This window comes from Macaca fascicularis, chromosome 5 (assembly GCF_037993035.2).
Source record: "Macaca fascicularis isolate 582-1 chromosome 5, T2T-MFA8v1.1".
In the NCBI taxonomy this organism is placed as follows: Eukaryota; Metazoa; Chordata; class Mammalia; order Primates; family Cercopithecidae; genus Macaca; species Macaca fascicularis.
Window position 1 is genome coordinate 111426657 of NC_088379.1, and position 17810 is coordinate 111444466.

A 17810-nucleotide genomic window follows, 5' to 3' on the forward strand; every position below is an offset into this window, starting at 1 on the left:
AGGTTCCCACAGTAGGGGCGGGGGAAACGTTTGGCAGTGCGACAGTAGGAAGTGACGTTACTTCCCTTTTTCCGGTCCGCCGGATTATGAATGACGGCCGGCGGGAGTGTTTTCCAGATAAACTAGCTGTTGTTTTTCTTCTGGCCTCTGTGGAAGCGAGTGGTCTGCGGGCAGCAGCTCCCAGAGGCAGCCTGGGAATTCCAGCTCGGGCTGGGCGGGAAGGCGCAGGCGGCCCAGGTCGCCGACACGCTCACGCACCCTACCTGCCTGGCCGCGCCTCTGCGACCAGGTAAAGAGGGCGCTCGGGCCGCCGGCTTCTCAGCCTCCGCGACCCCCAAAGGACCGCTCTTTTCTTCGGAGGTCTATAGGGCTGAGGATGCGGGGAAAGGGTGGGAAGGATACGGGCGTGGTATCATCGTCCTGATGTTTCTCCAGCCCTGGGGCCGCCTCAAACTCCTTTTTGGCCACTCCTGCTGAAGGTGCGGGTTGAGGGCTCTGGGCTCCTCAGTAGTACGCGTTTCCCAGTTTCCTCCTAGCCAATCTCTAGTGTCTTCCTCTGCTGGAGAAATGGGACAGCTTCCAGTTGGAGGCGTTGGTGGGGGTGGTTTGATATTTGCTGTTAAGTGTAATTTCAGACCTCTTGGGTCACACTTTTAACTTCTCTTCTCTCTTTGGCATTGAGTTTTCCATTCCAGCCCTTCCTAATTGCAGAAAGCAGTTCTATGTGAATACTACCTAACATTTACTCCAAAGGACTTGCCTCATTTTGGGCCATTCGCTTATGTTTTGTCATCACAGCAGTATCTCTTCGGTTTTTAACTTCTGTAGAAAGTTTAACTTGCATGAAAATTGCTTTGGCTTCAAAAACGTTTGCTAATACACGTACTTCCATCCCAACTTTCCACCTGGTTTTGGGATTAGATGACTTGTTTTTTTCCTCTTTATTCTTAATGCCAGGATCCCATTCCTTGTCATAAATTCTTGAATATCAAGAAAATGCCAGCCTTAGTAATGTATCGTGTGCTACATTATTGATAAAGAAGGTGGTGTATTTCTATTTTATCTAAGCTTATCGGTAAAAGCAGTGCTTACAGGAGAAAAGGCAAAAGCTAGCAAGAACTAGTGATGTGATAATTTTAAACATGTAAACATGGTTTATTTAAATCCATGATAATAAACTGTTATAACACAACTAAATGATTCGCTGTCATATTTAATAAATCAAACATTAAGCTATGTGGTTTTTTTTTTTTTTTTTTTTTTTTTTTAAACTGCCTGATTGGGGGCACACACCACTGAGAGGATTGCTTTAAGCATACTCATTACTAAAAATCGTGTATTACACCTGTAGGTATCATTTTGTGAGGTCTCACTTCAAAAATAAGACTGAAAAGGTCAATGAGATTTGAGAATCATCTTATCAGTTCTTTTTATTTTATATATTTTACACTTTTTTTTTTTTTGCTTTAATTTAAACAGAGCTCAAACTTGAGCGTCTCTAGTAGTGGGCCCATCAAGTTTTTGTTTTGTTTTGTTTTGTTTTGTTTTGTTTTGAGATGGAGTCTCTCTCAGTCGCCTGGGGATGGAGTGCAATGGCCTGATCTCTCCTCACTGCAACATCCGCCTCCCGGGCTCAAGCAATTCTTCTGCCTCAGCCTCCCGAGTAGCTGGGATTACAGGCGCCCACCATCACACCCGGCTCATTTTTGTATTTTTAGTAGAGGCGGAGTTTCACCATGTTGGCCAAGCGAGTCTCAAACTCCTGACCTCAAATGATCCGCCCGCCTCGGCCTCCCAAAGTGCTGGGATTACAGGCGTGGGCCACCGCGCCGGGCCTGTTTTTGCTTTTTTAAATTTGTTTTACTTGTAGCTTTTGTATCATCTGTGATTTTTAAATAAAAATAAATACTGAGTATCCAATTAGCTTTTCTAACAAAGAATAAATACTGAATATCCAATTAGCCTTTCTAATAGCAACAATTTAGCAGCCCTCAAAATTAACAAATTCTGGAGCCAGCTAACTAATACATCTGTAGTATACACGGTTCCCTGGTGTGTGTGTGTTTATTCTAAGGTATTTAATGTAGTTTATGGAATTCTGTTATGCAGAATATTGGAACACTTGGAATGCAGATATTTAAACCATGTACGTTAAAACAAGCACAGGTATTGTTTGCTGTGAAAATTAAGTAATTTTATTTCGTACTTGATGTTAGCCATTTGCACTGTGGATCACTGTTAATTATGAGGTCTGGTTTAGCTGCAGGCATTATGACTCCATGGCAACAGATGATTCCCTGGGGGTCTCCAGAGAGAAGATTACACCCTTTGTTTATGGCTAAGGTTACAGTAAGCTTTTCACTTAAAAACTTTTTTCCTACTTCTTTACCAGATAAGAAAACAGCTAATTTTAATCATTGGCTTTTGTTCTCTAGGACTTAACTGCATCCCATATTACATATTTAATGAGCTTGAAAAAATCTCAGTTTTTTTCTTATCTTTTTTGACTTTAAATATTTAAGGTAATTGGCTGCTATCTGTTGAGGGGCAAGCTTTTTTTTTGTTGTTGTTGGTTTTTTTTGGTTAAATCTATGTTATTGTAATAAAATAGGGTGCAATATTCAACCAAATAGTGTTGTTTTATGAAAAACATAAAACCCAAGCTAAGTTATAAAATTCAAAATATTGAACATATGATGTAGGAGAGAGTTTTTAGCAGGTTTAAATTTTAATCTTTAAGAAAGCAGTTTGTGATTTTTCATACTTATAAACTGTGTTGAACTTCTTATTTTGTACAATGGGTTAGTATGCACATGGATTACGGGTTTCACATTTATATTTTACCTTTCATGATTCCCTGGCTTTCAGTCTCAGTAACAACTATGTTTTTTCAGTGTTTGGGTGGGAAAAACTTTTCAGTCAATATAAATCCCTTACCTTTCATGGAAAGACGCTTGAAAATATGAAGCATAATTTGGGTTTTGCCCATCAAAGTTTGCTTTTTTTTTTTTTTTTTTTTGAGATGGAGTTTTCCCCTTGTTGCCCAGGCTGGAGTGCAATGGCACCATCTCGGCTCGCCGCAACCTCTCCCTCCCAGGTTCAAGCAATTCTCCTGTCTCAGCCTCCTGAGTAGCTGGGAATACAGGCATGCCCCACCACGCCTGGCTAATTTTTTTTTTTTTTTGTATTTTTAGTAGAGACGGGGTTTCTCCATGTTGGTCAGTCTGGTCTCGAACTCCTGACCTCAGGTGATCCACCCCAGCCTCCCAAAGTGCTGGGATTACAGGTGTGAGCGACCGTGCCTGGCCCAAAGTTTGCATATTTTAATAGTGCCAATTGGTAAGGAATTTGCTTATAAATTATAAAGAAATAATAGTAGCTAGTATTTATTTAAGGACTTAATATGTGACAAGCTTTGTTCTGTACAGCACACTACATGATAGGTACAGTTATTGTCTCCATTTTATAAGTGAGGAAACAGATATGCAGAAAAGTTTTTTATAGCTACTAAGAATCAGAACCAGGATATTTGCACCCAGGTAGTCTGGCTCAACAGTCTCGGCTCTAATCTATTACTTTATAATTCTTGTTTTATAAATATTCTCGCTAGGCACATGTATGAAGTCTAGTTAAGATTCTTAGTTCCTTTGCCCTGGATATAAGTATACATAAAAACTTCTGTGCTTGCTCTATTTATGAGTTTGGTTAGATTCCATTTATATTTTTCCCAATTTACCTTACAAAGGTGATCTTATTTCTTCATTTTAATTTATACTTAGTTGATCCTTAAAATAGATTTATTAATTTGGAAAAGAAAGAATGGTGTCATGAAGAACGAAATTCATGTTGTACCAAGAATAAAGTTATTAATAGTACTCTCAGACAGTGATTTCTAACATTCATGTATGCACATTCATTCCTTGAACTAAAGTTTGAGTTCATTAAACACTGGAGATATTATAGTGTTAGGTGATAAGAGCTATGAAGAAAAAGGGACGCTAGGTAAGAGGCTAGGGAGTGCTTTTTCAATTCAGGCAGTCAGGAGAGGCTGTTCTGAGTTAATATTTATGCAGATAAATCAATGAAATGAGGGAGCAAGCCATGTGAATCTCTTGGAGAAAAGCATTCTAGGCAAAGAAATAGCAAGTACAAAAATTCTCAAGTGGGAGCATTTCTGGCACCTTCCAAAAACAGCAAGGACAACTGTGGCTGGAAGGGAGTGAAGAAGGATAAAAGATGAGGTCAGAAAGGGATAGCTAGGGTCACAGTAGGCCTATAGGCCATAATAGGAAATTTGGATTTTATTCTGAGTGTGCTGAAGAGCCACTGGATGGTTTTGAGCAGGAGACATCTGATTTATGTTTTTAAGGATCATCCTGTTGTTGGAGAATGGACTGTTTTATGGCAAGTGGAGGAAAACAGTTAATAGGCTTTTGCAGTAGTCCTTGTAAGCACTGGTGATGACTTAGATTAAGGTGGTAGTGGTAGAGGTGCTAAGGAGTTGGATTTAGCATATACTTCAAAGGTAGAGATGGCAGGGTCTGAGAGAGAGAAGAAAAGAAGTTGAGTGGGACTTTTGAGTTTTCGGCCTGAGCATCTGGTTGATTGGTGTTCCCATTTTACCAGGAAGTAGAACACTAAGGGAAGAGGAGCAGGTTTAGAAAAACATCCACATGGAGATGTCAGGTAGAATACAGGAGTCTGAAGTTAGGGGAGAAGATATGGCTGGGATATACATGTAAGAGTCAGATAATATTTAAAGCTATGGCACTGGAGATCACCCAGAACAGTGCTGTCATATTGTGAGTTGTGCCCCATTAATGAGTCAGGAAATCAATGTAATGAATAACAACCAGCATTTAAAAAAACAAGCACAGAGGAAAAAATATCAGATTTATCCCATATAGTAGGATAAGTATTGCTTCATGACATTTTTGTTTCCATTTTATTCAGTGTATTGTGTGTTACATTATAAAATGTGTAACTAATTGTGTGGCATGATCACAAGTGTGAAAACCAGTATTCAAAGGATGAAGTGTGGATTGAGAAGAGGGCAAAACACTGAGCTGGGGTCACTGAGCCATCTGCAGAGTAGCCAATAAAAGGAATCAGGAAAGAATTGCCAAAGGATTTAATCCAGTGTAGAAACTTGTCAAATAACCCAGGGATGGAAGTTTATATCAAGGATTACTGAGACCAGCATACTTGCTTAGAATAACATAATACCTGACGATTTTCACTTTGGTAAAATTGCTTCAATTTATGAAATTTTATTTATAAATAGTACTATTATATTAGAACAATACCTATTCTTAAATGTCTCTAAATAAGATCTTTTATAAATTTAATTAATACTTTTGGACTGATGTACAATTCTCATCTCTATAATGGAAATAAAATACTTTTAAGGATTGTGAGCTTTAGAAGTAATGCACATGTTCTGTGTGTTCAGCACATAGTAAGTAGATGATAAAATGTATGTACTATTTAAAACTTTATTTACCTAACATTTATTGAACTCCTATCAAATTGTCACAAAGATAACTCATTTGAAAAAACAAAAAACAAAACACAGGTTGATAATTTGCAGCAATTATGCACTTTTTGGTCTTCATTATATAATATATAATTTATCTAATATATAATGTTGTACATAATGCCATAGATCTTGACTTGAATTTTGATCACAAAATTTTCAAGCTTTGTTTTTTCTGGACTGTGGAGAAGTATGCTTATTTTTAATAGTTTACTGTTTGTCTCTCTCATTCTCTGTGTTTTATCAAGGCTAAGATATATTCATTAGAATGCAAGTGCAAAAAAAAATTCTGAATGCCTAAATATTAAACCTATGACTAATTCCACCATTTAAAAATACATTAGAACTTTCCTGAGTAATGAAATCAAAGCCATAATCTTTTCTTTTTACCTACTTATTAATTCACCAAGATTCCCAAGCAAACTGGCATGTCCGGGAAAGAGATGCACACTCTATTTAATATCCTGAAGTTTGTGGTTTTGTCTGCTACTTTCTCATTCCCTCTCTGGAGAGTGGCACCTGTCAAAGCTGAGAAAGAGCAAATTACTCTATTTCTGTGCGTGGCAGGAATGTAATATGGAGTAACAAGAGCTATGCCCCAGAAGCCCTAGAGACAGAAGTTGAGTCTATAGTACCTACCTTCTTAAAGATCATGACGAAAAATGAATGAACTAAGGCATTCTCAAGCTAGGAAAGAAAAAAGAGGAGGGAATTTTTTTTTTTTTTTTTTTTTGTCTGTGATATTTGCATACTTGGAGCAAATAGTGGTTCTTCTCTCTAAAAAGGCACAGTGCAAGCCAAAAACATCACATTTGTACAGGTTTACTAAATAATATTTATTTAAAAAATTATATTAGTACATAATAGGGAAACATTCAAGGAGAGTAATTTTTTATTTTTTTACTCTAAGATCATTAAGTAACATTTTTAATCTCCCAGGGGAAAAACCAACATCTATATTTTTAAGAAAATACGTTAAGAATCAACAGTACTTTGTTGCATTGTCTCTCAGGCATCTCATTAATTTTTAGATATCACCGTGGGCAGGTTATTGCTATTCTGTTTTGCTGACATTTAGCATTTTAAGTGCTAACAATGAGAAGAGTTTATAGAATATGTCTAAAACCCTATTGTCATATTCTTATGTGCCTTGCAACATGGCAAATATAGACGTACTTTTTAAAAAATATATTTCTACATATCTTAAAAGCTATTAGATAACATGACTTTGTTTCCAGTTTTTAAAAAGTGTTACGATGAGGCTCATAATTACTATTTTTTAGACTGCTGGGCAAATGATGAAATCAGCCATGTTTTCTTTCAAATCTGCTTTCTTGAAACACTTAGGGATCAGTCTTCTTTTTATTATCCTACTGGCAGGAGAGTGAGTCCAGAGCAAATTCCTCATAAAGACTGTTAATTCCTGGAAAGTGTGGTTGGTTCTTTTTGCCCTAGTGTTGTTACAGATCTCACTTTGTTTGACTGTTTTTAAGGACTCATAGCATAAAGGTGTTATATTAATAATGAAAATGTTTCCAGAGCTCTATTCAGCTTTATTTAAAAAACAAAACAAAACAAAACAAACTCTGACCTTTGATCTTTAATAAATACCTTTTTGTTTAAAAATTATCTCTCGGTGACAAAAATTTTAAAAAATAAGCTCAGGGAGAAAATGGCATCTGTAAGTTAAAAAGTTGTTCCTTTTACAGTACGTAAAATAATTTTCCCCCAGATAATCTTTTAAGAAGTAACAAATCATGGTATGTATCTGTTACATTTTAATAGAATAAATATAAAATAAAGCAGTAGTGATTATTTGTATTATTAAGAAACTTTATAAGATAATACTTTACTAACTATATTTCTTTTTTATAATGGATTATAAGTTATTTGCTTTTAAAGAATGAAGAACTAAGAGGCTTAAAGTGTTCAGGTTTTGTTTCAGATTTTTTTTAAAAAAGGAATTTAAAATATTAAAGAAAATTTAGTATGATGAAGGTTTTCTAAAATTAAGTGTACACTAACATTTTGAATACACTTAAAAGACGAGAGGTGCATGTGTACTTTTTAAAAGCTTTTAAAGTAATTTTCCTTCTAATATGTCATGTTTCTGGTACATATTTCCATGATGAATGCTTTTAAAGAGTGCCATCTAGTGTCAGTTTTGGAATAATTGTAATTTATGGATTAGAACATTGGGAATTTTTGACCCAGGAAATGTATAAACATAAAAAGACAGGACAATTGATAAAAAACTTAAGGAATATGACTTGAAAATAGCCATGAAGAATCTGATCTCAAGACTGTGTGTGTTTGCACCTTTAACCAGTGTGTATATTTATCTCTGCTTTCATTTGTCAAATACTGCTTGCTTATATATATAATAAGCATATAAAGCAGTGAACAAAAAATTTTTACTCATGGAACATTCTAGTTGTGGGAGACAAATAATAAAATATGGTATATCACCATTTTTTCAGGGAGCGTGGGGACTGGGGTTTGTGATTTAAATTGAGTAGTCAGGGAGGATCTCAGTAAGAAGTTGCCATTGAATAAATAAATACCTGAAGGAAGTGAGGAAGTGTTTTAGGTACTGGAAACACCAAGTGCAAAGGCCCTGATGTGGGAATGTACCTAGTGTTTTAGCAGGGGTCCCCCAACCCATGGCCCAGGACTAGTACCCGTCTGGGGCCTGTTAGGAACCCCACCTCAAAGTGGGAGGTGAGTGGCAGTAAGCCAGCGTTACTGCCTAAATGTCGTCTCCTGTCAGATCAGCAATGACATTAGATTCTTATAGGTGCTCCAACCCTATTAACTGCACGCAGGAGGAATCTAGGTTGCACGTTCCTTATGAGAATCTAATGCCTGATGATCTGAGGTTTCATCCGGAAACCATCCCCATCCCCCTACCAACCCCTCATGGAAAAATTGTCTTTCATGAAACTGGTCTGTGGTGCCAATAATGTTGGAGATGGCTGTTTTAGAGGAATAACAATCTACTTTGGCTGGAACAGTGAGCAATGAAGAGAGTTAATGAGACAAACTCAGAGACATAAAAGAGGATTAGATCAAGGAGATTTTTGTAGGCTGTTGTAGAAACTTTGGCTTTTCTCTAAGGACAATGGGAAGACCTTGGAGGGTTTCGTTATGGGGGTGTAAAGGAAAAGAACGGTGTAAACTGAGATGGGAAAGACACATAAGGAGCAGGTTTGAGGGTGGGAGAGAATAAGGAACTAGATTTTGGACATGTTAACTTTAAGATATCTCAGCTCTCACTATCCATGTTATGGGGAAATTTAAATATTTTTATATTATGATTTAGCACTCAGCAGCTATCACTTGAGTAGAATCTACTTCTCCTAAAAGAATGAATGTCCCCTCCCTATTATTTTGTAGGGTCATAAAAAAGAAGCAGTATGGAAGGACCAGCACTGGCAAAACTTCTCAAGGATATTATCCCCAGACAGCTCTCAGTATTCTTGGTTAATTTATTTCCCCTTCTGTTTATCTCCTGTTCTCACCTATAGTGAGACCCCAAAGTACTTGATTGGGAGGGCTCTATTGGGAAGCACTGGGGTTTGCTCATTTTAAAGGAGCTGTTGTAAAATTTCCTCTAATGCTAGTCAATTGCAAAGGGTGGAATTTTTTCTTTTGGAAGTCATTTAGTCAGTCTTCAGAAACAAACCTCATAGCATTATTATCTACTGCAAATTTTTACTGATTTCTAGAACAGGCTTTTGAAACATTCATCTTTTAGCTTCTAAATGATTATATTCTAAGACCATAATCATTACAATTTATACTTTAGGTGACTCAATGAAAGAAGAAAATGAAAGCCATAAAGAAAAGTCTTACAGAAGAAGAATACCTGTATCTGGACTTTTCTCACCAAACAAAAGGATGCATCTTTCCTCTTCATACATCTGTAACTTTATTTCTGTTATCTTACTGTGACTGTAAAATCTTTAAAATTTGCTTAGTTGTCACCAAAGAAGTGAGTACAGATAGTTCACTACTAAGAGATGATCTGATCCAGGATGTTGAAATACAGATTATTTCAAGGCAAGAGCTCCCACCAATAGTCCAGAATTGCTGTTTGCCTGCAGTAGTAGAACGATCAGACAATTTTTGTAGAGCAGGACTTGCCGTTGTATTGAGACACATAATCCAGAAATCCTATGAAGCAGACCCCTTAAAGAAGGAACTTTTGGAACTTCTGGGCTTTAAAAAGACTTGCTTGAAAGCCTGTGCTGAAGTAAGTATAATGTCTCTTTTCTGTTATTTGAAGCTATAGAGTGGAGTGATAACATAATTACTTGACCATTTAATATTTTAACTTCCTATTAGGAATAAAAGTTTATTTTAAAAAACCACAGTAACCAATGAAATAAGGTAGCCCTTTGATATAGTTTGAATATTTATCCCCTCCAAATTTCATGTTGAAATGTGATCCCCAATATTGTTGGGGGTGGGACCTGGTAGGAGGTGTTTGCGTCATGGGGGCAGATGCCTTATAAATGACTTGGTGCTCTCACTGGGGTAATGTGTGAGTTCTTGCTCTGTTAGTTCACTAGAGATCTAGCTGTTGAAAAGCGTCTGGTACCTCCTCCTTGCTCTCTCTTGCACCCTCTCTCCCCATGCGACACACCTGCTCTCTCTTTGCCTTCTACCATGACTAAAAGCTTTTTGAGGTCCTGACCAGAAGCAGATGCTTCTTGTATAGTCTGCAGAACCATGAGCCAAATAAACCTCTTCACTTTATAAATTACTCAGCCTCACCTATTCCTTTACAGCAATGCAAAATGGGCTAATACACCCTTTACGTGTGCCAATATTTCAGTGCAGTATTGAAAAATAAGAATTAAGACTTAATTTATAAAGTTTGGAGACATTTTTAGAAAATAACTTTTTTTCTTTATTTTAGTTATGTTGATTTTTAAACAGAATGTTTACATATAAATAGGAACTCAAATAGTAATGCTTTGGAAGTCCTGCTTATTGTAGGATCTAGGAAAATGGTGGGACAGGAGAGGTATATTTTTAAGGCTTTAAGAAGTAATGATTTATTTAGTAAGGGGAATACAGGAATGCTAAACCTCTTTTGCTTAATGTTTTTACTTCTAAAACACCGTGATGTGTCTCCTGATGTAACATAAAAGCCTAACCCAGGGATAATTTAGCTCAAAACTTATTTCCCAGTAAGACAGTTATTTTTTCTCAAGTTATGTTGAAATTAAAAAATCCTTTCATTTCTTGTTTTGTTTTTGTTTTGTAGGTTAGTCAGTGGACCAGGCTATGTGAACTCACCATCCCTTTGGCTATTGAGAATTTTCTCAGAGAATCTTCTGACCAGCCCCCAACTATACCTGTAGAAATACTACAGCTAGAGAAAAAGCTTAGTGAGCCTGTTAGAGTGCATAATGATGATAAACTCCGCAGGCAGAAACTCAAGCAACAGAAGGCTGATGGAGTTGGGCCTCCCCTTACTAAGGGAAAGGCAAAGAGCAAGGTCCACACGCAGGAAACATCTGAAGAGTTGGACTCTTCATCTGAGAGTCTGGAACTGAAAGTGGCATTCTCAAAGCTCACAGTGCAGGAAGAACCAGCTACTACCAACAGAGAGCCTTCTCACATCAGAAAAGCAAAAGCCTCCGACCTTCCACCTCTGGAGCATGTGTTTGCAGAAGGGCTTTACTTCACTCTGGCAGATATCGTGCTCTTGCCCTGTATCCATCATTTCTTGGTAAGGTTTCGTCTGGACTGTACACATTACTATGAGTTTCGGTCTATGAAATTGCCTAGGTTTGAATTTTTATTCTCATTCTTATTGCCAGTATGCTGCTGGGCAAGTTATTAATGTCTTTCTCCATTTTCTTATCTGTAAAATGGAGATAATAATAGTACCTATCTAAGAGGAAAAATGTAAGGAACAAATTAAAGTTTGTGTAAAGTATGGAGAACAGTGCTTGGCACATAGTAAGCTGTCAATCAATGTTAGTAATTATTATGACTTTTAATATGAAATTGCTAAAATGTTAACAGTTGTTATTATTAACTTCAAGTTTCTATTGTGATTACTTTCTAATATTAGAAGGTCCAAGTCGGCTCTGTGGTACCATGGATAGTCCGTTGGACTTCTACTATTAGAGGATCCAGTTAAAAAAAAACAAAAACTAAAAATCTTGTCAGCTAAATTTTATAATTATTAGTCACTTAAATTAATCTTATGTTAGGTATTATCAAATTGAAAATATTTTATTCTGACCTGTATGCTTCTCCGTTCTCCCTGAGATTAAAGTAGCTGGCTCTGTTATTATGTGCTGGGGGAGGATAGAAAGTTTTCTGAGTAGGAAGATCTCTCTCTCTCTCTCTCTCTCTCTCTGTCTTATACACACACACACACACACACACACACACACACACGCACATGCACACACACATTCCTTCTGTGCAGGAAAAAAGAACAGGGTGAAAATAATACCAGAGTGAACATAGGAAGCTTAGCTCTCTGCAGCCTTCCAATTGGTTTTCAAGAGCTGCATTGCTTTTTGCTTTTGTTTTGTTTTTTTTTTCTTGGAAGCATTTCCCCCTTTTCCCTACTAAGGAATCAGATATTAGATTTCATTCTCATTATATATCACCAACAATTCAGGTATCTTTTGACAGAAGAGACTTCTATTGAAAATCTATGTATTTGAAGGCTTTGCTTCACAAGTAAATTAGGCAGTATTGATCAATTGTCATTTTCTTAAAGAACATTTCTCTTTTCCTCAAAATTGAACCAAACTTGGCAACCAAAACAATGTAAAAATAGGGAGATCCAGGAATTGTTTAGATGTTGATTGGTATTTTAAATGCCAAATGTCATAATTTAATAGAGTCCACAGAGTTGAGTGGGAAGAAGATATTGATTTGTAAATTTTTTCCTAGTCAAATGATTTCTAGATTCTCTTCTCCATGATCCCTCTCCTCTATTACCAAGTTCAGTCATTAGAGCAGTCATTTGATACATTATGAAATACTTGGTCTTCTGTCTTCTTGACTTCTTTGGATAACTGTGTTTCCAGTTTCATCAGAATTGAATGAAAGTAGCATATCCATTCCTTTATTGAAGAAATTTATTAAAATGATGTGAATATGTAAACTAATTCTCGAAATATTTTCCTTCATTCCTTTGTATTTTTACTGGATTTTTTTTTTTTTCTTTTTTTTTTGAGATGGAGTCTTGCTCTGTCACCCAGGCTGGAGTGCAGTGGTATAATCTTGGCTCACTGCAACCTCTGCTTCCTGAGTTGAAGCAATTCTCCTGCCTCAGCCTCCCAAGTAGCTGGGATTACAGGTGCACGCCACCATGCCCAGCTAATTTTTCTATTTTTTAACTAGAGACAGGGTTTCACCATGTTGGCCAGGCTGGTCTCGAACTCCTGACCTTGTGATCCGCCCACCTCATATTTTCAGGAATTCATCTTTCTTTGATAAAGCCTTGATACTTGTTATATTTTTCTCCTTTAAATCATCTTGGGTAGTAAAGAAGTCATTTTAATTCATAGAGTGGTTATGTTGGCAAGCCTTTTTGCTTGAATTAACATACATTGAGGTGAATGGAGTGACCATCCAAATGATCAGAATCAGGATCAAGTTCATCATCAGTAATCAAGGTCAAGTTACCAGAAGCATAAAACTGAATCTAGGGACAGAATATTTAGTCACAGGAATAAAGTCAAGGACATAAAAGTAAGGAGTCAGTTTTGCTAAGTCAAGGTTTGAATTCCTAAGGGACAAAATCAGAAGAACTAGGGAAAATACCCAGTTCTGATAAACAGAATAAAACCAAAGATGGAAAACAATAACAAGTAGAATGGATGAGGTGTTTTTTTGGTTTTGTTTTTTTTAATTAGTCAGAGACAAACATGGAAGGGCTAAGGTATTATGTATAAAGCTGCTGCAAGCTCTTTTTTTCCAGAAAATACTTTATTACTTTACAAAGTTAACCCGTGATGGCTCAGCACCTCTTAAGGAAAGGGGCCTGACAATACCCTCTCCTCTGAAAAGTCTTAGAAATAGATTTAAAAGGAATAAATTAATAGGTACACTCATGTTTCCCCCTCTTTAATCCATTTACTAGAATTTTCTGGTAGATAGCGTATCAAGCATATGGGAGAAGTAGCAATGAATAGCTATACTAGGGCAAAATCCTACTGTTCCAATACTAGAAGATTGTATGTTATTTTTCAAGTGGTACTAGTAAGCAAATACACTTTGATAGAAGTATTTAAAACATTATTGTACTCCTATAAGACAGAAAGGTTGCATTTTATAATTTTATAAAATCTTGTAATTTGAACACTTATGATTTGATTTTCTACATTTTAACTTCTAATGCTTTGAATTGAGATTAAATACACACACACACACACACACACACACACACACCCCTTTATTAGCTTAGGTAAAATCATTCCTCTTTTAGAAATTGATTTTTTAGCAAAACTAAATACCTCTTCCTGTGTTCCCATTGGCATAAAATTGGGAACCTCACTTTTTGCTGGCATATTACAAAAATGGTAGCTGCTACTTATTTAGTGGTAAATTTGTATTTTCTGTGTCTTCTCCTATGCATTAGGTCCTCAAGAGCTTTTAGCTTTAACTCACTACTTCTAATTTATAAGTAAAAAATGGAGAGCTGGGATTATATTTCCATTTAGATAGGTTGTTTACTGTTTTTTCTCTGCTTACACTGCTCACCTAAACATCTGTGAGTATATTTTCAAAGAGGTATGACTAAGGAAATGATATAAAATAACAAAATATTTTATATAATAAGTGATTGTAAAGGAATGCAAAGGAAGAAATATTTTGAATAGATGCAACGTCTTGCTTCTCTTTTTATTCAGACAATTTTTTTTGCCCTTTATTGACAATTAACTACAGAGTTACTAAAATATTATTTTTGCTTTGGTAGCTGTACTTTTTTTAAAAAAAACCATTGTTTTAAAAATAAATTATCTTTTTTTTTTTTTCTTGTCCTTAAAGAACTCTGTGATATTTATAATGGTTTTGATCTTATGAGCCAGGTAACTATTTGGTAATCATTTCTTATGAAGAAATTTAATTTTCATTTCACAGAGTTTTCATTAGCAACTTCCTTAAATATATCTTCATGAGTGTAATGAATGTGGTTCAGTACCTTCTGAGCTGTCTAGATATTAGTAGAGTGGCCTGGCATGTTGATTAAATGGAGTGGCCTGTCACACAGAGTAAACCTCCTCAATTTCTTTTAAATATGAATTATTGTTATTTAATTGCAACTTCATTTCAAAAGAAAGGAAAGATGCCGCGTACATCTAACAAATAAGAATAAGTCACTAAAAAGAAGAGTACAGGAAAGATGAAGAAAAGAGAACATTTATAGTGTGATTATCATGTCTAAAGATCTGTTCCCGTAGCACCTAATCTATTTCCAAGCAATTCAGAAATCTTGAGAGAATTAATAAACTTTTTGGCTCTCAGGGTGCCTTAGAGAGTATTTTTCAAACTTTTTTTTACTTTAACTCAGTAAATACAGATGGCCCTCCATATCCATGTGTTCTGCATTCATGTATTCAACCAACCGCAGATTTAAAATATTTGGAAAAAATTGCATCTCTACTGAACATGTACCGACTTTTTTCTTGTCCTGATCCCCTAAACAATACAGAATAACTATTTGCATAGTGTTTATATTGTATTAGGTATTAGAAGTAATCTAGGATTTAAAGTATAGGAGAGGATGTGTATAGGTTATATGCAAATACTACACCATTTTATATCAAGGACATGAGTATGAGTGTCCGTGGATTTGGGTGTCTGATACAGGTCCTGAAACCAATCCTTCATGGGTACTGAGGGACAACTGTAATACATTTTACAAGTTGAATAAGTGTAGAAATAAATGTGTATCTTTAAATAATATGTTAAAAAATATATAAATAATTACAAAAAAACTTATGGGATGTGTACTCTGATATTTTCTATTTCATTTTTTAAAAACCTGCTATGTTGATTTCACAACCCCTAAATGAGTGATAAATAGCAGCTTGAAAAATATTGAGGGGATTATTCTCTGAATAAATGGATTCTTTATCATTTGTTTATTCACTCAACAGGGTATTATTTGCAAGGCAGTGTTTTAAGTGCTTCAGTATTCAAAGAGAGTTAGATACAGTCCTTGTTCTTATAGTCAATTACTTGTGCTCATTTAATCTTAAAGTCCACATAAAATACAGTATAATATATATGTATGAATTTTTTATTAATTTTCTGTCCTTTCTGTCTCATGCTCTGATATTACTGCTAGATATATTTGTAGAGATTTCCTGTGACTTGACCTTTTTATTTATCTATCTGTTCATAATCATAAGTCATAATGTGTTTGTGACATAGTGGTTTCTATGGAAACAACATTTATTGCCTCTCAAAAAAGCAAGAACACTCTAAATTTTAAAGAAAATAGAATTTGGTGGTAGTGCTAGGGAGAAAGCATCTGACCAAGGGAAAACAAAAATATATGAGTTTGTGTCAGGAGGAACAATTTCAAATTTTTCTAGTTTGAAAAAATGAAAGTATTACTTTAAGTGCTGCTTTTGGAAAAAAGTCTTCCAAATAATGCTAGTTATCTTTTTTAGTTTTAAATATTTACAATTTTCTCTTTTATCTTTTTACTATTTTCTTTAGTAAAATGTTCTCCTTACCTCATTGTGTAATTTTTAAAAATACGGTTCTCAAAGATACTTCTTACATTATTGGTAAGGAATATCATTTAGATTTTGCCTAATAGTTCACATACAGAGAAGATAGCTTCACACACACAAAAAAATGGAACTTTAGATCACTATTAATAGTACAAGCTCTCCATTTTTACACTTCTGCAGTAAGCTGAAAAATTTCTTTTGAGACCCCTCAAAATACACCAATGATTATAGACTACAGATATTAAATTGTGATAATTTAAAAGCGTTACATTATTTGTGTTGAGGAAGTTAATACTGATTTTAATTCTTTCTCCATTAACCACTTAAACTAATTTGTGTAAGTATATATTAAGGATTTTAGGTTTTTGATATAATGTTGTCCAATTAACTCTCTATATGCAGTGTGTTAATAACTTATCAAGTATACTGAGGGTCAGGAACAGAGGAATGTGTTCATGGCCATGAATTATAGATGAAAGGGTTTCCAGATTGGAATGCAGTTGATTACAGAGGAGTTCTTAGAGAGAGTTAAAAACATACTACCAATGAAAGATGATAGACAGTTGAATGTAAGGTGTAAAATTTTCCAAAATGATTTTCAATTGTATTATTCATAGACATTTGCAAATGCCATTGTTATATATGTTGATTCTTTTTGGAATTATTATATTCTTCTTTTTCTATTGATGGTTGTTTTCCATTGTATAGCTGTACGACAGTTTATCCATTCATCTACTGAAGGGCATCTTGGTTACTTCCAAGTTTTGGCAATTATGAATAAAGATGCTGTTAACATCTGTGTTCAGGTTTTTGTGTGGGCATACATTTTCAACTCATTTGAAGCACAATTATTGGATTGTATGGTAAGAGTATATTTACCTTTGTAAGGAACTGCTAAACTGTCTTTCAAAGTGGCTGTACTATTTTTCATTCCCACCAGCAATGAATGAGAGTTCCTGTTGTTCCACATGCTCACCATCATTTGGAGTTGTCAGTGTTTTGGATTTTTGCCATTCTGATAGGTGTGTGGTTGCATTTCCTTGTTTTAACTTGTAATTCTCTAATGATATATGATGATGAGCATTTTTTAATATACTTAGTTGCCATCTGTGTATCTTTTTTGGTTGTCTACTCAGATCTTTTGCTCATTTTAATTGTGTTCATTTTCTCATTGCTGAGTTGCTCCAATTTTTATGCTGTGAAATTAATCATAACATATAAGACACATCACTAAAGAAGATATACAAATGGCAAATAATCACATGAAAAGTTGCTCAACATCATTAGTCATAGGGAAATGCAAATTGAAATCACAGTGAGACACTGTAATATACCCACAAGAATGACTAAAATCAAACAGACTGATAATACCAAGTGTTGACAAGTTGTGGAGATACTGGAACCTCCATGGATTGCTAGTGGGAACTGTAAAATGGAATGGCAACTGTGGAGAAGATTTTAATTTCTTTAAAAGTTAAATATACAGTTACCATAAAACCTAGCAGTTTGACTCTTAGATTTCCAAAGAAATGAAAAACAGTTCC

At 35.4% G+C, this 17810-nt stretch overlaps 1 protein-coding gene across 4 annotated transcripts in view; it reads left to right on the forward strand.

Annotated features, from left to right (window-relative positions):
- The first annotated feature begins 56 nt into the window (after positions 1–56).
- The window catches only part of GSTCD (glutathione S-transferase C-terminal domain containing), a 132599-nt gene continuing 114845 nt past the window's right edge, over positions 57–17810 (forward strand). For 2 of the 4 annotated variants that reach the window (XM_005555610.4, XM_074040258.1), the window contains exons 1-3: positions 57–289; positions 9345–9791; positions 10812–11279. In XM_005555610.4, the coding sequence (XP_005555667.3) occupies positions 9366–9791; positions 10812–11279 (894 nt within the window). In that variant the 5' untranslated portion in view covers positions 57–289; positions 9345–9365. Of the gene's footprint in view, positions 480–9344; positions 9792–10811; positions 11280–17810 lie in introns of all 4 variants that reach the window. The other 2 variants (XM_005555611.5, XM_074040259.1) reach the window with 2 other exon arrangements.